Source organism: Falco naumanni, chromosome 1 (assembly GCF_017639655.2).
Source record: "Falco naumanni isolate bFalNau1 chromosome 1, bFalNau1.pat, whole genome shotgun sequence".
In the NCBI taxonomy this organism is placed as follows: Eukaryota; Metazoa; Chordata; class Aves; order Falconiformes; family Falconidae; genus Falco; species Falco naumanni.
Window position 1 is genome coordinate 23,257,668 of NC_054054.1, and position 26,945 is coordinate 23,284,612.

The 26,945-nt window shown below is 37.0% G+C and overlaps 1 protein-coding gene across 8 annotated transcripts; it reads left to right on the forward strand.

Moving 5' to 3' along the window:
• Positions 1 to 77: 77 nt before the first annotated feature.
• Positions 78 to 26,039, forward strand: ZGRF1 (zinc finger GRF-type containing 1). Of its 8 annotated transcripts, XM_040585304.1 has the most exons (30): positions 81 to 156; positions 726 to 823; positions 1,303 to 1,492; positions 1,611 to 1,691; positions 1,815 to 1,871; positions 2,323 to 2,508; positions 2,884 to 4,663; positions 4,802 to 5,107; positions 5,427 to 5,509; positions 6,686 to 6,859; positions 7,552 to 7,648; positions 7,728 to 7,834; positions 8,045 to 8,165; positions 9,106 to 9,770; positions 11,226 to 11,364; positions 11,860 to 12,044; positions 12,517 to 12,704; positions 13,286 to 13,425; positions 14,588 to 14,734; positions 16,768 to 16,882; positions 17,695 to 17,954; positions 19,170 to 19,329; positions 19,986 to 20,063; positions 20,949 to 21,096; positions 22,099 to 22,226; positions 22,499 to 22,622; positions 23,036 to 23,212; positions 23,340 to 23,474; positions 24,096 to 24,357; positions 25,748 to 26,039. In XM_040585304.1, the coding sequence occupies exons 3-30, from the start codon at positions 1,472 to 1,474 to the stop codon at positions 25,861 to 25,863; spliced, it is 6,180 nt and encodes a 2,059-aa protein (XP_040441238.1). In that variant the 5' UTR covers positions 81 to 156; positions 726 to 823; positions 1,303 to 1,471; the 3' UTR covers positions 25,864 to 26,039. The 8 variants fall into 8 exon arrangements, with proteins under 8 accessions (XP_040441188.1, XP_040441178.1, XP_040441238.1 ...); XM_040585285.1 differs by lacking the exon at positions 6,686 to 6,859 and adding an exon at positions 6,147 to 6,248 and having other exon boundaries at positions 2,884 to 5,107; XM_040585265.1 differs by having other exon boundaries at positions 726 to 811; positions 1,412 to 1,492; positions 2,884 to 5,107.
• The last annotated feature ends 906 nt before the right edge of the window (positions 26,040 to 26,945 follow it).

Consider the following 26,945-nt stretch of genomic DNA (forward strand, 5'->3'; position numbering starts at 1 on the left):
CCGCCGCAGCGCCCCCGCATGCGCAGCGCGGCACAGGGCGCGCCGTGGCCTGCGAGCGTCGCGGCGCTGTGACGTCACGCGCGCTGAGGCGGGAAGTTTCGAAAGGCGGAAGGGGACGCAGCGGCCGCTATTGTCCTGCGCCTCTGCCCCGGGTAGGTGAGTGAGACTCGGCTGTCTGTTGGGTCCCTTCAACCCAACAGACGATCCCCGGGATCGGGGGGGTTGCTAACGGCGGTGGGTGTCTCCGCCGGGAGGGGCGAGCTTCTGCGGCTGGGCTCGCTCCAGGTCAGCGAAACTTATGGGGGTGCGGCCCTGCGTCAAACACCGCCGTGCTGAAGGAAAAGCTTGTGGCTGGTGGGCTGAAAACGGCTTACCGGGCCTGCCTCGGCTGTGTGGAGAAAGCGGGTTTTGCACATCCGTATGAATGTGCTAGCGGCGCTGTTGTTCATCCCCGTTCCCATGGCATTCCGTTTTCAGCTAAAGTAAGCGTTCGCATTCTTCCAGCTGCTTCTAATAGCTAAAGGAGCAATTCTCTGACCTTTAAGGGTGTCTTTTTCCAAGGGTTTGCACCTTGCTAGACACCCGGGAACTGCCAAGAAGGTGGCAGCTGTAAGAAACGGTGTGAATCTCTCTCCTTTCTTAATATAAACTGTTTTTTACTAATTCACTGTCTTAAGAGTAGTGCACAGTCTTACCTTGTCTCCCCGCGATACTTTCCATTGCAGTGCTGTTAATGGATTGAACTGAGGCCGCAAGCGCAGATCTCCAAGTGCAGATACAAATCACAGTACTGATCAAATATTATAAGACTGTATGTACAGCAGTAAGTCACAGCTTCTGGAGATGTGTTGTTTTCATAATGATTTGTTCCCAGTTTCATTGCCAAAGGTTATATTAAAGGTTCTTGTGATCCAACTTTAAATAATGGAAGAGGCTTGATTTCATGGGTAACTAGGTTTGAGAGTCAGTTATCTTTAAGATGAATTAAGCATGCATGATTAAGTCCAGAGTCAATAAGCTTGTGACAAAAATATTCTGTTAGTAGCTTCTGTGGTATTTTTTTTGCTGCAAGTAAACGTGTAGGATAATTTGTTAATTCTGAATACCAATGTGATCACTGGAGTTTGAGAGTTGCCAGCTGTTCATTTAAATAAACTAATTCCCCTGACAGAGAATATGTTGGCATCTGTATAAAAAAGCAATTTTTTACCAGTAGTCTTTCTCTTAGCTTATTTTCAAGGTTTCTCTTTAAAGTGCCCACATCAGCTATACCCCATTGTTTTGACATTGTCTTGCATCTAGCACTCTTCTTTTGAGGAGACAAAAACCCAACAGTGAATGGACATCTATTTTTTTTTCTTCACATTTTCTTCACAACTGTGGTGGTTCCTGAATGTTCCCTGTCTCTCAGGCTGTATGAAGATGTGAATATTTGTGAAATAAGCTGTTGGATGACTGTTTTGCCAAAGCAATGGCTTCTCAAGAATTTACTGTGAGTCTTAATGCTGTGTACGATTAAGTAGAAATAAACTAAAAGATGCTGTAGCTGCTGTATTATTTAAACATTGTCTTTCTTACTATTATTTCAACATTTTACACATTTAAAACAGGTGTTATATACTCACCAAAAAATGAAAAAATCAAAAACGTGGCAAGATGGAATTCTGAGGATTACAACTGGCAGAAATAAGGTGAACAACCTGGATTTAATACTGTTTGATTCAATATTATCTGCCACTGCTGGACTGTCAGTGGCAATCTAGTAGATCTGCAAAATAAAATTAGTTATTTAAAATTCTATCTTTTCATTGCAGGCTATCTTGTTTGATGATAAAGGACGATGTTTGGAGAGTATTTTTTTGAAATCTCAGGTATGTTTTGTTTGGAGTTTTGTTTTTATGCTTGATTGTGGTTTGTGTTTCAGGAAGCGTTTCAAACTCATTTGGTAGCTAAGGCAGTACTTTTTCTTATTGTGTATATGAAAGTCTGCTGCAATGCAAATAGTGGAAAACAAAAATTTATTTTTTGCTATTTATTGATAGGCCTTTTTCCAGAACCCGTGTAGAGGTTTTATGGAATTTTATTCCTATTGGGTAAAAGCAGTGTGTTACCATGATATATTAAATAAGTATAACTTGAAACTAAGTGCTAATGCATTCTAGTATTTTGTATCTTTTAATCTAATTATTTATATGGCAGCTGTGATATACTGGGTATACATTTCTGAATTTTTTATATATAAGTATTTAGAAGACTGTGTATTTGATTGTTATTTTTTCTTATGTAACACTCACGTACACACTGCTGCTTTCTCTTTTCTAGGTGAATGCTGGAGATAATTTAGAAGGTGAACGATATTTGATCACAGTGGAAGCAGTAAAAGTGAATGAAAAATCTTTTGAAGATCAGCCAAGGAAAGCAGAAGCTCCAGCAGTGGATAGAAATGGTGTAAAACCTGGTGTTCTGCCTCCACGACACCTGTCTGTTGGCTTGAAAAGGAAGTTTACAGTAAGTCTTTGTTTCCAAAGTTATATCTGATATTAACATGCATTTTAAAAGACAAAGGGCACATCTTTTAATGAATGGTAAATAATAAATAGTCTTCCTGTATTTTTGGAACTGTAAGCCGGAACGTGTTACCAGTAGCTATTTTTCTTGGAGTTTACTAAGTCTGTTTGATTTAGCAGGACTGCTGTTGCAGAGGTTGCACTGAAAATCACAAAAGCGTGAGATTATTTCTATCCATCTGTGGAACAGTCATGTGCTACATGACTAGAATATATTTTATGAAGTGTACCCTATTGTCAACATTTGATTATGTGTTGATTATGTGAAAATGTGAAGTTGATTTCCAAATAAATTAATTTAAAATTTCTCTCCTAGGGTTTCCAAGGGCCACGCCAAGTTGGAAAGAAAATACTAGCGATGGAAGATGGATTAAAATCAACGACGTTACCTTTATCTAAGCAGTGTCAGGGTACTTTGCCATCAAAGTTTTATGTTACCTCTCCATTATTTTCTACAGTTTGTAAGAAGGATACAGAAACAAATATGTTTGCAGACTTCCATGAAGATGTGTGTATGGGTAACGATACAGAGCACATGTCTGTCTCCTCACTGCTTTCTGCTCCGTTTCTTGACAGATGTGAGAAGGCAGAGAAGCAAAACTCTGATCAGTCCATTGTGAAGCCAGAACCTTCTCAAATTACTGGGGACACCAAATCTAGTAGTCAGACAGCTGGTCACAGGGCAGCATCAGGCAACATAAGGAGCACAGCACAGATAATTGCTCTTTTGAAGTCTAAACCAACGCAAGGATGCAGAGAGCAAACATCTGCAGTCACAGAATGCCTTTCTAGGTTTCAGGCATCAGGAAACACAGGTAGCTTACATAAGAAGAGCACAATCCTGCATGGTTTTTCAGGCAACAGTGCAAAAAGGCTCATGCAAAATATTCAGGACCTGCCTTTTACGAAGGGAACTGTAAATGATAAAAAGGAATGGAATGCTGAAATGCTTCTAAATTCAGCTGAACAACCTTGTGTTAAAGAAGTCACAAGACATGACAAAGAGGCAGATAATTTAAGTCACGACTTACAAGATCCCTGCAATACAAATAGTTGCTTCCTACCTGAATCCATTGTAAGTAGAATGAGTGACAGTCAGTTTGTCCTATCCTCAGGTGACCTTTCATGTTCAGCGAGTCCAATCACCTCTGAAAAAAAACACTCCAGATACAGAGGACGTTCAGTGACTAGCAGTCCTAAGGAGGATTCATCTGTGAAGTTGCAAAGTGAGCTTCAGCCCAGACAAAATCCAGGAGAGCCCAGCAATCTGCAGCTCTCTGAGGACTTAACATTGACTGAAACTGGAATTGTGAAGGAGGAATTAAGTACACATGGCAAAGACTGTGGTCTGGAGGAATTAAGTACACATGGCAAAGACTGTGGTCTGGGTGAACAGATGATGGAGGTTAACTTCAGTCTACTGGAGGCTTTTGATTTTAATGACACCAACAATGAAGACCTGTGTGAAAGAGATGCAAGTAAACTCACTGAAGGAGTCATGCTTTCACAAAGTCCAGATTGCTTAACAGAAGATGATGTAGCACAAAATGCTGCACTGCGGCTTCATTCTTGCTGTCAAGTAGTGACGCACAGTAAAAATGGAGAAGTCAAATGTTCAACATCTGATGGAGAGAATGATGGAAATCCCTGCGCTGGGGTTATGCCATCTCAGCTTTGTGACAGCGATGTCGGAGATACAGGGACAATTGCAGAAGACTCTGCAAACCAGACCAGATTTGAAGTGGAACTTTTGGATGATGGATGCAACATAAAAGAAATTAACGAAGGCCAATTAAATACTGAATGCACAAACAAGAAGGATCTTGATGGCTGTGCAGTGTGTACCGTTAATGGCATGTCACAGATAAAAAGCAAGCACTCTGATCTCTTTCCTGGAGACGTAAATGTTAATGAATGTCACCCTAACCTGAGTACGTTTGAGAAAACTGGAAGTATTTCATGTATTTCTACCAGCAGAATAACTTCTGCAGTGGACAAAAGGACCGAAGATGATGTTATACAGCTTGGATGCCTGAAATCCCCAGATGTTGATTTAGAACGCTTCTGGGGTACTAAGACTGATGACATTAAACCAGGTAGTCCTTTGCTGGCTTTGTCACAAAACTTAGATCCTAGCTATGGCTCATTCCAATATATTGCAGACCACCAAGACGTGTTTGGTGTTTCACATAGGGAAGATGCTTTAATTTCCAGAAGTTCTGTCTGTCCTTTAGGAAAAGGCCATTCATCTTCACACGAAACAGAAATAGATGAAAATGACTTTGAAAGTTTAGAGAGCATAAATGCCTCTCAGGAAGCCTGCAAAGGTGAAAGAATAGGAACGGATTGCCTGAAATGCATGGCAATGGCTGACAATTCATCAGATCTTCCTGATTTGGTAAACAATATCACTCTTCTAAGAGCTTTGACTCAACATAGCACAGCATTAGAAAGCTTACAAAAGATTGAGGAAAATAATAGCACATTCTATGAAGCAGAGACTTCTAAAGAGATATTTGAACCCCTTGTGAAGGCTAAAGGTTAGGTCAGCTTCTATTTTGAAGTGAATTCTGTATGACTGTCTGTTTGACTGTACTCTTATCTCTCCTGCTAGGCAATTTCTGTTCAAAAATCGTACTTTTGGAGTGATGCATTATGAAGGTTCCATCATGCAGTTTTTAGTATTTAAAGCAACAATGCAGCCTTCAAGTCTGTGTCTTTGCTTGCTTTAGTTCAGTTAAATCCTAACTATGCAATTATTTGTATGGGTAAGGTTTGCAAGCCCAGTAAATATTCAGATGTTTGCATGTAGAAAGAATACTATAACTGTAACTTACTGTGCCTTTCCATCTTTTGTAGCTATAAAACAGTTTATGGAAATACCTTACTCAGAAAGTATACAGGCATCTTCCGGTTCATACTTTGATTCTTCTGGCCTTATGGTAACCAATTTTTGACTACATATCTATCTGTACAAGATAAATTAATTTTCTACCAGGCTTATTGAATAAAATTAATGGTTTATGAAACTATAGAGGTTGAGCTAGTAATTGCTTAGAGGCATTGACAAGGAAGTTGATAGAAAACGGAAGATGTCCTCTTGTGGACCCTATTGCCAATAAATGTTCAGGAGGCCTGATGTATGACAAACTCAATGCAAATTGTAATATTTAGTTATGTTTAATATCACATTAATAGTGTGGTGGTGCTTCTTCCCTACCCCATTATCTTTTACCATTCCTTTTTCTTTCATTATCTTTTTGACTGTAGGCTTTCTAGGAATTTTAGCACTTGAGTCGAAATATGCTGGCAAATCTGTTTGTATCTGATGATTTTTGTCCGGTGCTATTAACAGTCTTTTTCTTTCAATCTGTCAAAGTGAAAGAAGATTAAATTCTCTTTTTCCTGACACATGTGAAAAGCAAATGTAATTTCTTATCCTATTATGGATTGTTCTGGCTTTCAAACAAAAAGGTTGTAATTTAAAATGCTTTCCCTTGTATAAATACAAGATATTTTTTAGCTTAATTTTAAATGGTTATTGAATTACTAATTAGCTTTTGATACTTCCGTATGTAGCCCAACTGTGTGGACAATTTATTACAGAAAACAGAGGCATGTATTCTACCAGCAGCAGCAGCAGCCCAAAGACAGCCTTGGACATCTGACTGCCAACTAAAAGTATGATTTCTGTGGAACTGAAATATAAATAATAGTGTTTCTTAAATTTCAATTCAGTGGTTTACTATTTGCCTTATGTTACAATAAGGCTTAATAGATATTTAAGCAATCTCATAATGGGCTTCTTATCACTTTTTAGTACATTTTTCTATGGGAGGTTTTCCACTGAGAGTTTTAAACTCAAATTTTACAGTACAAATAAGAAGACTCAACATGCTACATCAGAACATCAATTTTCTGTTCACAGATTTGTGCAAAAACTATTGCTGCTGAGTTGCAAGAGTGCAAGAGAAAGAAAAAAGCATGAGGTTTTTTCCTTTTCTGCACTTTCCAACAAATTTTTTTTGTTGTATGCATGAAAAGCACCTTCATTGACTGTAGATAGTTTCAGAACAGTACTTATTTTCAGTTAATGATAATTCCATCATATTGTGTAGCCTGTTGTGTTTCAAGGGCACCAAGTAAAAGGATCAGCAGCTAGTGAGATAATGTTGAGAGCTCCCTGCTCCCAGCTAGGATGGCAGCAGTACCAAGATAATACAGAGTTTGCAGCTGAGAGATTTTTGTCACCCCTGTTTTCAAGCAATTGTGTCTTGTCTGACTTCAGAGAGGTAAAACAATTTTTTCAAAGTTACTTTTACTAACATTAGTGCAAGAAAGTACCCTGTCTATGTAGTATGAAAGAGAGTTCATTTTTAGAATACCACAATCATATCAAAATTGCTAAGAACTGAACATAGTGCTTTGTGGTTAAAACTTGAGTTAGACAATTATTTTTACTTATTTTTACTTTTCTTCGCCATAGGACTGTGCATTTGTAACTTTTTTTTTTTCACTTTGAAAAATGTACATTGCCATACTGTGTGATAGTAAACAGAGAGATTTCTTCTAGAGAAAAGTGGCAGAAAGCTTTTATAATGATTGCTTCCTAGTGTTAACAGTGTAATATTCACCTCAGCTGAATTTGAAATTTGGCATAAAATTGTTAGAGAGTTCCAAAGCAAGGGTTAAAATTTCCTTCCCTGAATTATGATTCTGTTCCTCCTGGACACAAAGAAACATGGCATGTAACATGAAATAGAATATTTTTTTCTAATGCAGTTTTCTATATTTCAGTATTTCAAATAATGGAAGAAAACAGATTTTTCATTTTTTTTATTTCCAGAATGGGCTAGAAATACTGAAGAATGATGTTTAGGAATAAGATGATATTTAGGAGTAAGATTCACATAAAGGTAAAATTTATATAGAGGATGAACAGTTTAATTTCTCACAAGTTTTTGAATGTACTTTTCTGGTCAAGTCTCCAGGTTCAAGAAGTCCTCATGAGGGTGATATCAGAGAAGAGAATTTTGAAAAGCAGTCTGATGTTATTGAAGAGTCAAGAATAGATCAGTCCTGTAAGTGAAAGTAGAATGACAGCAACTGGCCTCACAACAATGTTCTGCGTGACTCCTGTCCTTCCTGTATTTTTCCTAGCGTTGGCATTGAATATGTATTCTGAAGTTCTACCACGGACAATGTCAGACTCAATTTCACATTCTGATTTGAGACAAACACAGTGGACTTCATGGGAACCTGACAAGGTGTGAACTAACTGTTTCCTTTAGATCTTTTTGTGGTTTTATTTGCTGTGTGTTCATGGTAGCAATTCCTTATTTTTGAAACTGTTTGGTCTTAACTCTGAGAGACATTTCAGTTGTTTAGAACAGTGACAGAATGCATAGTGACAAAAGAGCTATAATCAAGGGGTTTTTTCCAGTCATTCACTTGACATGTTAATTCTTCATCTGTAGGTGATATCATCAGTGGAACTGACTTCCTCGCTTAATCCAGACTCTATGTTTTCTCCAGCTTCAGGAAGTGGGGAAACTATTGGAGACATGCAAGAGCCTCTGATACACAGGATGTTGCCAAGTAAGTCAGAACTTCGAGATTTTTTTTTTTTTTTTCCAGTAAGAAATTATAGTTTGTAATTGCACTTCACAATATTTTTTCTGGAAAATCTCTGAGGGTTTTGAAGCATAGTGAGTTGCACTATAATAGACAGTTGCCCTGGCTGCTTCGTTGCTGAAATACGCTGAGGTGTGTCTGGGTAACTGGAGTTTGATTTGTGCTTGTCACACGTTTTTCATAGAGGGGTGTGTTACATTTTTAAGCACAATTTTAAACAGTGTTTTCCAAATCAGCTGAAATAGCCTTGAATTCCATGCCCCACTCCCCCTTCCCCAATTATATTCTCCTGGAAGAGAGCGATTTTAATTTTACAAAGAAAAATCAGCTTCTAGTTTGGGGGTGGGGGTGAAGGCTGTAAGCTAAACTTTTAGTTTATATTAGTGTTTTCAGTTATTTACCTGCTTTTAGTTTTCTTCCATATTCAGCTGTCATCTGGCCCACTTTCAGTTGACACCTATCAATGACTGTCTTATCTATAGTGAACTTAGTCAAACACAGTTTTGTGGGTGATCTTGGAACAAGGAGCAAATGTGAAGCTGGCTGTTTTCCAACTGGCAGCTGTCACTGATCTGCCAAGAATGTCAGATTTATGACCTCTAAAATACAGTAACATTTAAACAATTTCTACCAAATGTTTTCTTTTATACAAATAGAGTGCTTAGAAATGTGTTCTGAATACAGGGATTTAAGTATATTGAAAGAATCACAGTTTAAATTGCTCATGTGGTATGGAAATTTAGTGTGGTGCTGCGCAGGCATGATACAAAGACATTGCCAATTAGAAGACAGGATGTAAAAGAGAATTTAGAATTATTTCCTTGTCTTAGTTTTTTGTACGTCTGTAGTTTAATGTATCATCCATACTTCTACAAGTTGCTTGTAAGATGTATTTGCCCTACAGCACGGGAGAAATCCAGCTATCCAGGGGAATGCAACCTCTCAAGATTCAAACGCCCAGTTAAAACACGAGCTCGAGTTCCGTTTGTCAGTCTTCCTGCCACTGAGAAGGTTCCCGATGCAGTTTATCCAACTGACAGTGAGGAGGTCCAGCAATCTTTTGAGTCTTCAGTAGTCAATTTATGCAACGAGTCAGCGGTATTTCCTATTAGTGCTTTTGGCCTTGGGGACAGAAATTATGAAACCTCTGTGTTTGGAGAGTATACGGAAGATGAACAAAGGGAGTTTGTACAATCAGTATTCCCTAATTTGACTTCACAATATAGACAAAGCAAGTGGCTAAAATATCAAAACATGGCTCAGTGTGACTTGATAGCTCAAAATAGTGATGATAGCGAAGTGACTGATGACATCTGTGCTGAGAATGTCCTTGGAATGCTGCTGGGTGATACAGGAGAGAGCAGTGCCATGAATAAAAGTGCTCCGGGCTCTGCATGTCTACTGACAGCAAAGAGCATGCTTGATAAATGCTGTGCAAATACCAGCAAGGAAGATTTCATTTCAGAGAGGAAGTTACTTTCTCTGCACTTAAGTCAGACACCTTTGGCTGAAGCAACACAAAAGGTGTTAAGTCATCTGAGCTGCTACACTGTAACAGGATACGGCCAGGTGTGTAACTGTTCAAGCAAATACAGTTACAAGTGACAGAAACACATTTTTCTGGACAAAGTAACTGCTTTTACCTGATTTTCTGCAAGATAGGATCAGTATGATTGGATGAAATGTTTCTGCATACCTAGTAACTCAAGAGAGTCTTAGCTGCAGAACAGCAGCTGTTAATGTGTATTGCATACAGTGCCAGATTCAGATTTTTAATCTGAACGTTGATAGCAGGAGGATGAAATAAGCTGTTGGGCTGTTTTGTCATCTATAATTGGTCAGAACGTGTTTTCAAGAACTGTTTTTTTTAATTGTGAAATCGACATTGTTTTAATTATCTCTGATTTTAAAATATTTTAAATTTCTTCTGTTTTAACTGTGGTAAAGTTATGGCATTGAATAAGCACCTAAAAAATTAGCACGACTGATTATGACCAGTAGACTGTCTTAAACAAATGGAGTAAATTGGAAAAAAACCCTAGCATACCAACCACAAGTAGTTTTAAAAGTTGTTAAATGATTGTGTTTGAGAGTTAATGCAAATATTAGATTTCTCCTCTTTATTTTTTTGACACAAACTTAGAATGCTGTGTTTTCTAGTTCTTTAAAACTGTACAGTAAAATATTCATGTGAAATATGTGGAAACAAATAGTATATTTCATATAGACACTAGTATACACATTGTGTGTATATATGTAATTATAATATATATTAACTGTATATACTGGATTTTAAAAAGCTTATGAAGAGAGTTATCGTTATGATGCCCCCTGCAGCATTGATAGGTGGAAGAACTAGCTCGATGGCAGGCACAGGGATAGCTTGTGGTAGGCACACTTTCCCCAAAGCTCTCTAGTCTGGTTCTTCCTTCCATAGCCTTGTACTACCTTTGCTACAGTCTCATCTGATTAATTTATTTCTGTGCAGAAATAGTGTTAGAAACAGGGTTTGTGTGCTCCTTCCCTGTATCCAGTGCTCAAAACATGATTTTGAATTATATAATTTACTCTAAAGCCTTTGAAAGTCTTACCTGTGTTAGTGTAAATGCAGGCTGTTTGTCAAGGAGCAGATTTTAACTTCATGGTACATCCCAAATGGCAGTCCGAGCTCTATACTGTAGCTCCAGGTATACTTAATTTTACTCCTATTGGCAGTCCGGTTGAATTACGCTCCTCTATTTACAGTTAACAAAATCTGCAAACATTTGTGGTGAAGGGATTTTGTATTTTGCTTTTAGAAAACTGATTCTTTATTGACAATCTTCATGTTGAAGCTTCTGGTTGCAGAATGAGGCTCCAAATTGTTTTCTATTTAGTTGTACTTACTAATGAGGGCACAGTATATAAAAGCAAAAGAGAAGGAAAATGGATAGGTTTTGGTGTATCTGCATAGTAGCTGTTTATCGAATGTTGTCTCATTCAGGGTTTTGCAAGTTTTAAAGGGTTTATTTTTCTGCTTTATAGGACATAACAATTTCTGAGTTGTCTTTTCCTAATGTGGATAAAGTAAAATATGCTGATCTTCCTAAAAGAAAGATTTCCATACCAACTGTTTTTGAGTCTCATGTTCACTACAAACAGATTTTTAAAGCTGCTCTGACAGGTATGTCTAAAGACCATGACATGTAAAATGCTGTCATTTTTAAACTGAAGCTTCACAAAGCAGGATGAGAGGGAGAGAGATCATCAACATCATCTGTTGGAACAACTCTGTGCATTTGGTTTTGGACATATATGCTGAAATATATTTAGTCTATACCCAAATGCTAAGACAAACCAGTACATTTCTGTACAACTATGTAACCTTGCGACTGTTTAGCGGTCTTTAGATTCCTATCTAAGCTTTTCATTTTTTAACATTTATTTAGTGTTTGGATATACTTAAATGTGATTGGAATGAAAGTAGGGCAGTTAGAACAAATTAATTGCATGTGCAATATTTGAATTTTGCAAGTCATAGTTTATTTTGGGGCTCATTAAATTTTTGATTTAGATTTGGGATTGAAAGGTTCAAGTGAAAATGTATTTAATGTTGTGTGCTTGTGTGACCATTTTAAGGTTGTACTAATTATTTTTTTATTCTCCTTTCTATGTTAAGAGCAATTAAACATAATGCTATTTGAGTTGTCACAAAGATTACACAAAGCTCTTTCAAAAGTGGATATATCATTTTACACATCATTGAAAGATGGGCAAAGCGTGAGCAAAGAAAGCTGCGTTCCACTCTGCAGTCACATGCGTCCTGCTAAGCTTGTTATGGTTAAAAAAGAAGGTCAAAACAAGGTGCTGTTCATTCCTCATTTGTTTACAGTTTTGGGTGTTCATTTGGGTTATAGACTGCATTGTGCAAACAATTACAGGGTAATTCTGTATGATTTACAATTGCAGGTTCAAGTGATGTGTTCCAGAGATCACTTAAGATCAGTTGTAGTATCCACTAGTGTCCAGAATTGCTGATGTAATAGTTTTCTCCATACAGAAACAGCTTTATGTATGTAGAGAGAAAGACCTGAATTTATAATTTTCTAGGTTATATGGGATTTCTGTAAGGTATGAATACACACGCTGTCTTCAGATGGCGAGTCCTGGGAACACATTTGTATTTTGCAGCCAAACACAATGAAAACACAGGTGTTTATCTGATTATTTCTGTAGCAGTGAGTACTGGTCCATTGCTTTACTTCTTTGTTTCTCCTTGTTTGTTTTAATGTGCTAATGGTCTTTTTTGTTTGCTTGTTTGTTTGCTTTTTCCCAGGGTCGTTTGTTCTATACCTGTGATGCCCCAAAATCTGAGCAGTGTTTGTTTTTCAAGTGGATAGAAGATGTGAACCCCTCGCAGATAAAATCCAGACCTAGTGCAGTGCTTCATGATATGAAAAGTGTTGGGACATACCTCAGAAGTCAAAAGATTGCTCTCTATGAGGGATGCCAGCTCTTGGTGAGGTATTCTGAAACGCTATGTGCTTTCCACAAATGCTGTGTGAATTACAGGATTTATAAACAGTCCAGTAGCTCTGGATTTCAGTAGCATTTAACAGACACTTTCACTAACAATGTTTAAAGAGGCCACAGTTCTGTGTAGAAATGTGAAAGCCCGATTAGTGAAGGAATAATATTCACACCAATGGCATTTCAGGTTGGCATTCTTCAGCAAGAAGCAAAACTGCTTACCAGCAACTTGAGCAATTGCTTGATGAAATCCCTTAGAATTGTTGCATTTGAATTACTGCTCATTTAATCTTTTGTAAGAGTATTTGATTTGTTCTTTTAGTGATTCTAATTTTAATGTTAAAAATCCTGTGTGGCTTAACTGTAGGGGAAACAATTGAATTATGGCTGAATATGAGAGCAGTATTTTGTATTCAGGATAACTGTGTTTAAAACTTGGTAATGTAAGACGATGAACAGCCACCAAGATCTGTGCCGTATAGTTTGGTCCAATCTGTGGAGCTTTCTTCTTTTGATGATGAATCCAAAATGTGCCAATCATTTACATACTCCTTCTTAAAATTATAATTTAACAGGAAAGCCTTTGAAGTTCAAGCACAGCGGTGTAGTAAGTTCAAGAAATTTATGAATACACCTGATAGATTTGATGGTGATTCCAAAAAAAAGTTGTACCTCAAACTAAGTAAAAAGGAGCATTATTCTTTCTATAGCAAAGGTAAGCAAACCTTAAGCATCAGAATTGTCTATGTCATGTTGTAATCTAAAGAGAAAAACTGAATCCTATTTTTAAACTCTTGACAACCCTGATAATTCAATTCTCATTTTAGAAGGGCAACAAAGTATCTTATTAATTAGTTTAACATTTACAATAAAAGACTATCTTAGAAAAATGTCAATTCTACATCCTTGGGTTTAGAGTATATTAAATCGATGAATCATGAACTTTTGAGAAAGCCCAATATTCAAATAGACGATATTTAAGGAAAACTTGATGTAAAAATTGGTGTTTCAGTAGTTGTTGCGTACCTCTTCTAAACTATTAAAATGTCACAAAGTTGGACATTCAATGATTTGATCCAGATAGTCTCAATAGTTTGTTTCACTTCAGTAATTTTTTAATTCATATCCATATGGTCATAGTTTGTTCACTTTGCTGTTGAAAATTATACGAAGGAAATTAGGCAGAAACAAATGTGTTTGTGCACAGTTTATGTTCAGACTGAAATGTTCTAAGACGTCAGGGGGTTGTAACTTCAAGTTCTGAAACTCTGCATGGGCAAAACTTTTACTTGTGTATGATATTTTTTTTAATTGTTTTTGTTACAAGTAAAGATATATGCACCATTATTGCTCTTAACTTAGAAATCTCCCGTGCTGTGCTCTGCAATTTAAGATATAGGAATAGTGTAGCAAGCTTTAGTTTCATCAGATATGCCAAATAAAATGGAACATTTGCATGCTTCAGTATGTGTTGGTCTTGACAGGGAAGGGAAAATGTACATTTATTTCAGTACTTGTTATTCTTTGGCAAGTCTGGTTAACTAGATTTGTAGTATACTTCAGTGATTTGTTCCAAATACTCTCGAAATTGATAATGCTTCAGATTTGTCGGAAGTCAAACACTGCTAAGTGCACCAGGAGAGAACTTTACAGTTACCCTCAATATCAGACAGTAAATACTGGAAGAATTGCAAATTATTTATTCATTCTTTTAGAGCTGAACTAAGGCTTCTTTAGGGCTTTGCAATAGCCCCTGCTTTCATATTAGCAGTGGATTAATTTGCAGCATAGTAAATGCTGAGCAATTTTGTCCAGCTTCATTTTCTTTGAAAGGCAGCAGTAGAGGAAGCTTATGAGACTCTATATTTTTTTGACAGATGATATTTGGGTTGTTTCGAAGACTTTGAATTTTGATCCTCTTGATACTTTCATTGCAAGTAGTGCTTTCTTTGGACCATCCTCCAACAATGAAGTGGAATTACTACCACTGAAAGGCTACTGTCCCTCAAACTGGCGATCAAATAGTGAGTTCTGCACCAAATGATTCAGAATTGCAGGAAACAACTGTCGGGGGAAAAATTTGGCCAGCAATGAAGGATGAGATTAGAATTTCTGAAATCTAATACATGCTTTTAGTCACAGTATTTTTTTCCTTGTATTGTTGAATATGTGATTTGAATACAGTACTTAATGCAATTAAGCCTGCAAAGTATCTAGTAAGAAATTCTAAATGGATGATAAGAAATGAAGATAATATAAATAATGTAGTAAATAATACACTGTAGAATGCAAGTTGACTGTCGTAGCATAGGTAGCACGAATATGTTGTTACTGTCCTTGAAAAACAAACAGAAATCCCAAACAACTAACCATGGAAAATTTATGTTTATATAAAAATCCATCTATTAAATCTGTGACTTGGCTTTCCCAACCTTCCTTTCTGTGCCTTTGTTGCTATAGTCTAGAATGACTAAAATTTTGGTCTTTCAGAATTCAGAAAAACCAAATTTGTCTAGTTTTAGGTTTTTTCAATATTGTATTTTAAAAAGAAAATATTACTAAACCTAGCACTGATGGTTTTTAAAGAGCTGCTGATTTTTTTATTCTTTAGGAAGCTGTTCCCAACTAAATTGCAGCTGTCCTTTTTGTTTTTAACATGTTCATTCGGGAGTAATTTTGTGATATTTTGTCATCAGTGCTTTGCAAACAGTAAGGTTAGTGCAGAGAGGAACAGTGTGGCTCTGCTATAGATGCCACAGAAAAATGACAAATCTGCTGCCAAACATGATGCAAAAGTTTCTTATTTTTGCTGGTGAATTGAGCTGAAGTCCTGGCTTTGTCTTGTCTTTTGTTGTTGTAAAAGAAGGAGATAAAGAATGTTTTATATAGTCGTTCTGAAGCTAGTAACAATATACCTTTGCTTACATTTTTTTAATGCAATGTGAAAATTGTGTGCTTTGATCACAAAAGGCAGGTGAATTGAGTGTTTTAAGTTAACAAATTAAGTCTTTTTAGGCTTTCTGTGTACTCCTTAGGGAGAGAGTTCCTGCAAGGCAGAATTCAGTGAGCCTACATTAAACTCCTGTTCTGAATTACATTCAGAAGACCAAAAGCTACGAAAAAAATAATACAGGACAACGCAAGTTCTTTGTGGGCATACATGCTATCAAAATCATGGACTTCAAATACAATTGGAGGCGGTTTTGTTTGTTCCCTGAATGTTAGTTGCAGGACTGGATCTCTCGAGCAGTCAGTCTGGAAGAGTTAGTACACAGCTTTTCAGTCAATGCTGTTGAATTCAAGGAATTTTAATTTTTCTTAATAAATTTTGGTCCTAACTTTCTCTGTGTTCATAAATACAAATTATTTCATAATTCTATAACGATTGCAAAACTAAACCCATAAGTTGTATGATAAGAAAGCTTTAAGTAATGTTTGGTTGTTGGCAGTGATAACAGCAAAATAGAGGTAGGTGGGTTAGTAAACATATCAGAAACCTGTTACTTAAGTAATGCCTGAGTCCCAGAACCTTAGAAAACTGGGAGTGAATTCAGAAAAATATAATTGAATACTTGTTCTGTTCTTATACTCTCCCCTAGGTATCCACCTCTGTACAGCTGGGAAACAGGCTAGATGGAACTTGAGTCTGGCCCATTGGAGGTGTTCTTATGTTCTTGTCTTTTTTTAAGAAAACATTTGCTTAGCTATTGTGATACAGATGGTATACATAGAAAATTCACTTCCTAAATTCCAAAGCTTTTTAAACATCTCAAGTGTTTCTAAAATGAGTAAGGATTTTTATTTATTTAAGCTTCCTTCCCAGAAGGTTCCTAATGTCGGAGTCAGAAATACTTCAAAATAACACACCTTTAAAAGAAGGGCTAATAGGTCTCTCCTCATCTATTATATTTAGTCAGACATGGTAACAGGGTTAACTTTGTTTCTGTTACAGGAGGCTAATTACTCTTTTGGCATTGTGTGGTTAATTTATCTAGCTGATCTGAAATTTTGGCTGATTTCATTTTTTCCTAATTTTATTTTTCTGTGGCCTTTTCAGTGATTGTTCATGCCTTGCTGGTTTGTAATGCTAGCGGTGAGCTTACAGCTTTAAGGAATATGGAGGAGCACTTCAATCCATCTACGTTACCACTAATGCCATATCTATTAAAGATGTAAGTTACTCTTTCAGTGATACTGTGAGCGTATAGTATGTCAATAGGTACAGAAGAAAGCCCCACAGAAATACTTTTGAGTTTGTCCTATTAAAAAGTAGATCAGAAAAAGTACAAGGCATGAACTGCTGACAATGCAGTTTTCATTTATGTGGAAATGAAAATATATCACTTGCTTAACTCTAACTTGATTGTAAGGTTCGTTCTTAAAACTTAACCTGCAGCCCACATTTTACAACCTACAGATTTATTTTGGCTATTATGATGACTATTAGGCTGCTAGCACAGTCACTCAGTGATCTGTATTAATGTATATGTTTCACAGGGCTTCAGTGGAACTGGTTTTCCTTCCCAAATTTTAGAGTAGTTTGACATAACACCTAAAAATAAAAGATGTTCTTGGAGAATCAGGGCAATATAGGGATATTTCCAAGACTGCTTATGATTCACTGTATAAAACAAGTAATTAAATGAATCCCTGCTACCTCTGACTACATTCTTCTACCACTCTTAATTCTGTCAGTATCGTGGCGTTGAAGTCAGTCAGATTGAAAGCGTTAACATACAGCAAGAATGATAAAACCCAAAAGCCTGTTTTGTATGGTCCAGATTTCACCCAGGGAAGTAATAAAGGGTAGGAACATACAGCCCGGGTATATGTCAGGGGGCAGGAACTACTAATTTTCAGCTGTTAATCATAAAGCCTCAGCATTTCAGTGTCAGGCAAGTAGGTAGGAATATCAGAACCATGAGAGGAAAATTATACATATGCAGTATTATACCACAGCTTTTGACCGTTGTATTTTTCTTAGGAATTTTCGTTCTGAAAATGCTACTAATAGAGTCAACAAAAGAAAATTTATTCCACCTGCCATCAACCTGAAACGCACAATGACATATGGACCTGTCAGCACTGAAGTGGCAATGGAACTAGCTAAAAAGATGATCCAAACGTTCTTGTTGAACCCAGATCAAGCTACATCACTGATTCGGATAGCTCAGATGATGACCTCATGTGAAAATCTCAAACCAGTGGAAGAACACCAGATCTTGCCTATCACAATCATACATGGTATATAGTAAATAACTGTGAAATTTGCTGTTGTTGTGTCTTTGCAAAAATGCTAGTTAATATGTAATGCCAGTGTTAGTGGAATACCCCTGAATTCTATCAGTGATGAAATAGTAAACGTCTTTCCTTAATCATATATTCACAATTCCAGGCAGACTTAAGGGGGGATTCTTATGTCTAGGTAAATGCTGACTTATTTTAAATGCCATGCAAAAGATGAGCTTGAATAAACTGCTTCTGTGTATGGAATATACTTTTAAACTCTTCTGTACTGCTGCTGTCCTCACCTACTTTGTGCATTTCCTGAAAATTCGTTTCTTGGATGAGGCCCCTCTGATAATGGCCATGATGTTATAACATCCATTCTATCAGCACAGAGCTTTTGATCCTTGATTTTGCATTCTGCCTTTTGCAGAATTTCACATAAATATGGAGTTCTTTCCTAGCACAATCAATACAAAATATTAGAGTTACTTAGTGTCTTATCCTTATTTTTTTTTATATTAAACCCACTTTTTGTCACGTATCAGCTTTGCTAAATTATCATATAATTTTTTTTCTGTTACGCATTATTCCTTGCTGGTTAATACTTCATTTTCTCTTTGTTTTATCTCTTTTCAACATGTAGAAAAAGGCTAGTAACATCTTAGTTCAAAGATTTTTTTTTTAAACAGTATTGAAAAGCAGTTACCATATAAACATAAGTTTTCAGATCCTGTCAAAGTAAACACGTTGACAGTAATGATACTTTTAGTACAGCTACCACTAGACTTAAATTGCCTGAGCTTTTGTTAGGTTATCAGGCATATTAATCTAGTTAAAATTATAGTCGTTAAAATAATCATCTCAGATTCCTTATTATTCTGTACCCGCAGACGTGGTATTGAGGGATGTGCATGCAGATACTTGTATTATTTTAATGTATTGATGAGACTCCTTAGCAAGTAATGCATGTATTCAACCAGAAAATTTTGGAATTTAGCTTCCCCTCCTCTGTATTTTTTTGTAAATTCACTGCAGGCATTAAATGCGAAGTGTAAGGCAGCTGTTTGTCCCTGAATACTTAGTGCTGCTGAAGCAAGCACATGGCAACGTTTGGGCAGGAATCACAGCATACTATTTCATAAGATAAACTTGAGTTACAACAATTGATTAAAACTGTACTTTCTAGAAAAATTTCACTTGTACCTTTGTCTTTTTCTTCCAAAATACCAGGTGTTTTTGGAGCTGGCAAGAGCTATCTGCTGTCTGTTGTGATTTTGTTCTTAGTACAGCTCTTTGAAAGTAGTGAAGCTACCAAGGGTCCAAGGCCAGCTCAGTGGAAACTTCTGATTGCTTCTTCCACTAATGTTGCCATAGACAGGATACTGCAGGGGTAGGTTACTGAGATTTTTACAGACCGTTCCAAAAACAATAGTGCATTTATATGATAAAGATAATTTTGTTGATATTTCCGGTATAACACTTAAAAAGGATTGCGTTCTTTCCCTAGAAAGTGTCCCACACAGGCTTTAATTTTACCCTTGCTCCTCTGCACAGCACACATGTTAAAAGACTGTAAGGCTAGCTGCATGAATTTACATGAGACTAATATTGGGCTCTACTCTCATCAGATTTACTTTTAAAATCCATCATGGCAGAAATAGTATTGCTCAGGAATCTTTAGGTATTAGTAGTAGGGGCAGGGAAAGGAGGGGATGGAGGGAGACACTGAGTCAGACTTGGGAAGCTTCAGCATGAAGCTAACGTGAAGTAACTCGTGGTTTGGAATGATAGAGGAGGGAAGGGAAAGTACAAATGGAAGACTGTTTATGAGAGCAGAATCACAAAGGCATTAAGCATTTTTGAGACTAATCATGATGAGGTAATTTACTTTGATTTACTTGAATTGTGGCCTGAGTTACTTCATCTGGTTAATTGCAGAAGTTTGTATTCTTTGGTGTGTCCGTTAGCCTTTTTAGAACCAAGCTTAAATTTTTCAAAGTTTCTTTTTACATTTCTATAATGTGTATCACCTCTCTTTCTTCAAAGTCTACTTGATCTTGGATTTGAGGATTTTATCAGAGTGGGAAGTATTAGGAAAATCACCAAAGCAATTCTTCCCCATAGGTAAGAATCTTATTCTTTGAGGGATGTGAAGCAATTCTAAGATTCATGATAGTATGCATGCTGTAAAATTACTGTTTTGAAGTCATTGAAAATGTGACTGTAATAGGCGTATCTCGGAGTTCCCAGTGCCCCGCACAGTGGAAATTTTTACCTTGATTTGGGAATGTCACTTGTAGCAGAATAGAGCTAATGCTTTTAAACAGGAAGGAGTAGAGAACAAATAATGTCAGTTACAGATTTGGGAGTTTACACAAGGAGGAAAAGCAAAACGGACAGACTTGAAATAGATACATACTGCTGTAGTGATAAGAACTAGGAGGAAGTAATCACAAATTTAATGTTCAGAGAATTAATGGTAACAACTCATGAGTTCTGTACTACTTATCCAAGTTATCTTTGTTACAGTGTTCTGGGGTTTGTCTGTCAACTACAGACAAACTACTTACTAAAAGTAAGCAATCTACATAGTACTTTCAAACACAATTTGAGAGAACAAAGTTAAGTTCAAGATGAATAAAGGTAAAGTTTCCATTCCTGGGTGTCGGTAGCATACCAAGGGTGTAAGAATGAAAAATTTCCCATAGTTCTACTCCACTCTCAAGTCAGCTGTGTACTTGGAGAAGTCATGTATTACATATATATCTCTGGTTGGGATGGTAGGGTTTGAGCTGATGGGATAAAGTTATCATTTACTTCATTTAATTAAACTTTTAATACCTGGTTTAAAACAGGGATTATACTAGTCTGTCTCAGCTGGATTCAGGATAGGTTAGTACGTTGTTGTAAAGTACTGGTGTGGATACAGTGTGATCATTTTTCTGTATTGGGGCTGAAAGCACTACTATTTTTAGTCCTTGTAATGCATGTTTCAAAATCTTTTTGAAGTTTACATGCTGGCTCAGGAAACGATAATGAGCAGTTAAAAGAGCTGCTTGCTCTCATGAAAGAAGATTTAACTCCAACTGAAAAAATGTATGTAAGGAAGAGTATCGAGCAACATAAACTGGGGACCAATAAAACTATACTGCAACAGGTACAGTCAAAGTGACGGGATGGGAAAGTGGGGATTCACTGTGTCTTATCCACAGGGCCCAGCAAATGGAGGCTGGGAATCCCCTCTCACATTTGCCAAGCTCCTAGTTCTGAAAAATAAAATTAATATTGGGACTAGGATGGGTTTGACTCTACAGGTATAGCTTAGTGTCTTAGCTGTGTATGACTTCTGAGTTGAACATGCAGTTTCTGTTTAGTAATAGGAGACAGAAACCCTTTTTGAACTTTATTGTAATCTGATTTAATATTACCAATCCTAGTTTACAAGAGGGGGAGAGTAAAAATTCTGAGCACAGCTACTCTGCGGCTGTCATCCTGAAACAAATCTGTGTTGTCATAAAGGTAAAAAGATAAGGACTGAGCTAAACCTATCCTAGAGTTGAGTATCAACTGCCAAGAAAACTTAAAATACATTTGAAGTAACTTTTCATCCAACTATTACCTTTTAAGATTTAAGACTTCCTGTAGAAAAACCTTCTCAATTTCTGTCTTTCCAGTTTTGTTTTTTCTCCTTAGACCTAAACTCAAAAAATCCCAGCTTGTTGTAGAGCAGTCGTAACAAAGCAGATCTGAGCAATCTGAGTTTCTTGTGATTTTTTTCCTAGTGGTCATTGTGGCTGCTTTTGCTGCTGGGGCTCAGAAGTTTTGAAGAATTGTTTGATCTGAGCTCTCTCTGTACCAGACCAGATCTAGGTATAAAATACATGAATCCGTGAGTGATTCTAATGTGTAAACACCCTGAGCATAAGAAATGGTAACTCTGGGTTGATCTCTATACATACACAGTGCCTTTTAACTGGAAATCAGAATATAATTTTTTGAGATCCAGTGAGTCTACTACACAGCATGCAGTAGAACTGCTAGAAATTAATTTAGGTGTATTCTATGGCTGAAGGTATCGATAGTTGTGTACTGCACAGAGATTAACTATTAAATGATCTTAACTTTTTGTCTACCCATTTTCCCCTCGCTAATAACAAAGGTAAAAGTGGTTGGAGTGACCTGTGCTGCCTGCCCGTTCCCTTGTCTGAATGCTCTTAAGTTTCCTGTAGTGATGCTGGATGAGTGCAGTCAGATAACTGAACCTGCTTCTCTCCTTCCTATTGCAAGGTACAGCCTTCCTTTTGTGTTTCAGCAGAGAAACTTTCAGTTAGCAATGATGCAACCTCCAATAACTGCCAAACTTACACATCTTTTTAAGACCATGAAGTCCAAGGTCTCAATTTCGAAAGTAAGAAGAGTAATTTTTAATTGAGGCCTGCTCTTCGGTGCCTTCCTTGAGATACCATGTTATTTTACCTGTGGAAAGATGGTGATGGAGAAGGGAGCCCAATGGAACATCATCTTTAGAACTTTTTTTTTTTTTTAACATTCTTATTTAGGTTTCAGTGTGAAAAGCTAGTCCTTGTTGGAGACCCTAAGCAATTACCGCCAACTATTCAAGGGTCTGAGAGTGTTCATGAAAAGGGATTGGAGCAGACTCTCTTTGACCGGCTTTGCTTAATGGTATGTACTACTCACTATGTTTTTAGTAAAGATGGAGGGTGAAACTGCAGGTCACTGAAGTCACTGGAAGAGTTCTAGTTTAGATATCGGAGACCAGCAGATTCCATTCTAGTGCATTTCTCTGTAAATGTCATTTTCACAGTGCATGGAAATTTAAGCATAACAAATGTAAACCAAGAATGGACTGAAAAACAGTGACAGATTCTGCCTTCTGATCTTTTTGTGCAGTTTTCAATTCAGGTAGAAGAATCAGAGGCTATGTATTTGTTCTAGCTTCTGTTGAAGTGATTGTATGAAGGTTAAGCCAGCTTACTGCAGGAATTTTTTCCACTTTCTTGTTTGACCTAGCTTTCATTGTAAAATATTTAGTAATTATTTCTTCTAGTCACACTTTCTATATAATAATTTTTTAGGGACATAAAACAATACTTCTTCGGACACAGTACCGATGTCACCCTGCTATTAGTGCCATAGCCAACGAGCTGTTCTACGAAGGAAATCTGATAGATGGTGTTTCCGAGAAAGATAGAAGTCCTTTATTGGATTGGCTTCCAACACTATGTTTTTATAGTGTTAACGGGGTAGAGCAAGTAAGTTTTTAAACACTTCTTATATAAAAAAAGTCAATGCTGTAGTTTTTCCTCCATACTATTTCTTTCTTGCATTCTGCTGTTTGTTAGAGCTAACTAAGTTGAAAATAATCTTCCCTGTTTCCAGATTGAAAGAGACAACAGCTTTTATAACATGGCAGAAGTTCATTTTGCAGTCAAGCTCATCCAGGCTCTAGTTGCAAGTGGAATAAAAGGATCTGCAATTGGTCTGATTACTCTTTATAAATCACAGATGTGTAAGGTTTGTATAATGTACCATCAATACAACAGTTTTCTTAAGTGTATTTGTTTATTCTAAACAAAGGCTCCATTTCAACTAGGAGGAGTCAAGTAGAAGTGAGAAACAAATGCTGGATAGGTAGACTAGATACTAAAAAAAAAAATATCTGTTTTTTCCTTTAAAATTAGTCAAAATATTTTAATCCAAACATGATTAAAAAAAATACATCTTTCCATTTGTTTTCCTTCCACATGCATTCCACCTTCTTGGAAAACTGGCAAATTAATTTTCATCAATGAATTAGGGGGTGTTACAAACTGGTGTGTGTTACAAGGACAGGTAGCAGAGGCATCTGCTTAGCAAGGCTGCAGCTGTACCTCACCTAGTCATCCAAGGCATGACATGGGCTGCTGGGATAAGTAAGCGAAAGCGCTGGTTGCCACACTGAATGCACCAGTATTTTTTCAAATCCAGGTTCACTGCATGTATTTTCCTGTGATTAGCTGAGGCTTTACTGTCGTTGCAGTCGCTAGTTTCTTAGTTCACATCTAGTGCAGACTCAAACTTAAGTGTGTTCACTCGAGACGAGTTATTGACTGTGAGTAGCATAACTCATCACCATCCATATTCATTTGTCTACAGACTCAGAATTTGCTTAGCGACATACACTCTGAGGCTTTTGAACTTAAAGCTGTCCAGGTGTCCACTGTAGATGCATTCCAAGGAGCTGAGAAGGAGATCATTGTTCTGTCGTGTGTAAGAACAAGACAAATTGGGTTCATAGACTCAGAAAAGAGGATGAATGTTGCACTGACGAGAGCAAAGAGGCACCTGTTGATTGTTGGAAATCTGGCCTGTTTAAGTAGGAACAGACTGTGGGGAAGAGTAATTCATCACTGCAAAGGTAGTACTTTCTTTTCCTGTATTTTTGAAACCCTGCAGCTCATCTTCTTTAATTAAACTACGCATAATACATTTTATAGTGTATATATACTACATAGTCTATATAGTATGCATACTATATAAACCAGTACATTTATTATATATAAAATATAGTATACTGCAGGAAAATGCAGGTATTTGCAAGTGTGCAAGCTGCATGTTTGCAATTTTATCTGCAAACTGGTTTTATACTTCTAGGGTATTTGTTAATCAGTAATGAGACTTCTTTGTTTGATGCCATCAGATAGCTACACAAAGAGCACACTCGTATGGAGAGTTAAAGCCCACTGCTGCATTTCTAGTCCTTGCCCAGTTTGCTTTTACATAGTAGACCCAGACAAAACAAGTTATAAAAAAATTCTTCTATACAGCAGTATTTCTGAATGGATAGTACTTAAATATAGGAAAGAAAAATGCGTAACACCTTTTTGCAATAGGGGCTTACCAGTTTTGGAAGATAAATTTTGAGCTGCTAGGAAAAAAACCCAATCCTATTGGAGATCAGCTGACTCTACAAAGTAATTTCTGATTGCTTTGTTTACAGGTCTGGTGAATATGTGTGTTTTATTGGACCACAGAGGGAAACAGAGTTTTGAAAATCAGTTTTTTACAGTTTCTACATCTTTGCTGTGAAGATTACTGTAATGGAATATTTATATTTAAAAGCGAATCCTGCTTAAAAAAAAAATCACACCCACCCTCTCCCCCAAAAAAACCACCTTATGGTGCCAGTCTCTGCCCCTTGCAATTTTGCTAGAAGGTGTTTACAATGCCTGAACAGCCCCAAAGTTGTGTGCATCTCTCTCCTAAGAGAAGTCAGAGTTTCCTGCTTCGTTAGCACTTGAATTAGTCCGCTTTGAAATGGGCGGTTTGTATCTCAAAGCATTAGTTACATTTAATCATAAATTCTTCCATGGAGGTTTCCTTTGACCTAGAGAAGGGAGAGATGGAATAGCGTCCAACTCCTTGAAGTACATTCAATAAACTCTGGCTGGATCTGACTCCCCAGTACTCACGGAGGCTCCCTCATTAAGGGGCACATCCCTTTTTGGAGCAGGTGGGCCCTTACCTTAGCAGATAGTACAAAGGGAGTGCTCAGTCTCTAAAGCAACTGGTAGTGAATTACTGCAAGAATAGGTACCAGAAGAGTAATTATTTTATTTACCTACTTGGTTGACCTCCTTCAAAGGAGGCATCTCGTTAACAGTTGCACTCTGAAGAACAGTTTTCAAAGTAGAAATATTATAGCCATTTGACAGGCTTGGGGAAATAGATGTTTGCATCACCAAAGACTAGTTACATGATAAATGCTGTAAAGTGAGATATAATTACCCTGTTTATGTTGCTTTTAGGATGGGAAAATGGATTGCAACATGCAAGCCAGTGTGAGCAGCAGCTAAATGAAATTCTTACGTGTTACTTGGAGAAACAGGAGGAAGAAGCACAGAATAAGAAAAAGAAAAATTAAAATGTATGGCAGTTTTCTGAAGAAAAAATAAATTGTGTGTCTATAACAATTACCGGAATGATTGCAAATCTAGTATTTATAATAAATGTAAGAATTTTTTTGTTTGTATCTCAGTGCACTGATACTTCTGTTTTGACCCCTTTTTTGTGACTAAAAATAAATAAAGTTGACTCTTATCTGCTTGATAATTGAAATCCTTTTATGCTTACAAGGTACCTAATTGTATTCTTAGTGTTTCATTATTCTTCAGATTAGATATATGTAACATCATATCATAGAGCAATTCTTGTCATCTTGTATATTCACAAATCAGTCATATCTAAGAAAGACTGTAGCTGAAACAATGAAAAAGATAAATTAACACAGAGTAATTGAGTCAAAGAAATATTACATGTCCTTGGTCTGTGAAAGGTTTGGATGTCAACAAAAAGAAATGAGAACCAATGACCTGTATCTAGATTTTTTTACAGGTTTTAGGATAAGATCAGTCAGCTGTGTTTCAAAACTACAAAAAAGCCGAATGATTTTGGTTTAGAAAAAGACTGCTATTGTGCAGAAACGCTATGACAAGAAAACATGTTCATCATCTTTAACACAGCAAAAATTTGTTCGTAGGCTGTGTCAAAGTGCATAGAAGAGGCTCAGCGATTAGTGTACAAATGGTGGGGAGAAGTGGGAAAAGCATGGACATCATAAAACTTCTAGATGCTGCCACACTGTTAAATTTCTTCTAGAGAAGACTGAGGCACTCCCGGGAGCCTGCTGTAGAGCAGGCATCCTCGTAGCACTGAAGTTCTTTGAAGTAATTTTCTACTTTCTTTTTATGCAGCTTTGAAATGAACCGCTTGGTGAGAAGCTTGTTGCAGTCAGTGATGCAGATGTCCCTGGAAAGAAATCAGGATTGTGGGAAATGCTGAACTTCAGAATACTTGCAACATGTGAGCTGATGATGGGACTGGTTAGCCAGGGACAATGTAAGAAGGGATAAAGGGGGGAAAGCTTCTCTGTAAGGACAGTAATTGAAGTTCTTACTATGTAAGTAAGCGTGTGTGCGTTGGGAGCGGATCAGTCAGTGAATTGGA

What these genes read in the sequence shown, in the direction of transcription:
- ZGRF1 (XM_040585254.1), top strand. Translation starts at nt 1,472, where the DNA reads ATGGCTTCTCAAGAATTTACT. An exon ending in AAAAAGAAGGTCAAAACAAG is followed by an intron (nt 12,045 to 12,516) that starts GTGCTGTTCATT and finishes GCTTTTTCCCAG; the next exon opens with GGTCGTTTGTTCTATACCTG. An exon ending in ATGCCATATCTATTAAAGAT is followed by an intron (nt 16,883 to 17,694) that starts GTAAGTTACTCT and finishes TATTTTTCTTAG; the next exon opens with GAATTTTCGTTCTGAAAATG.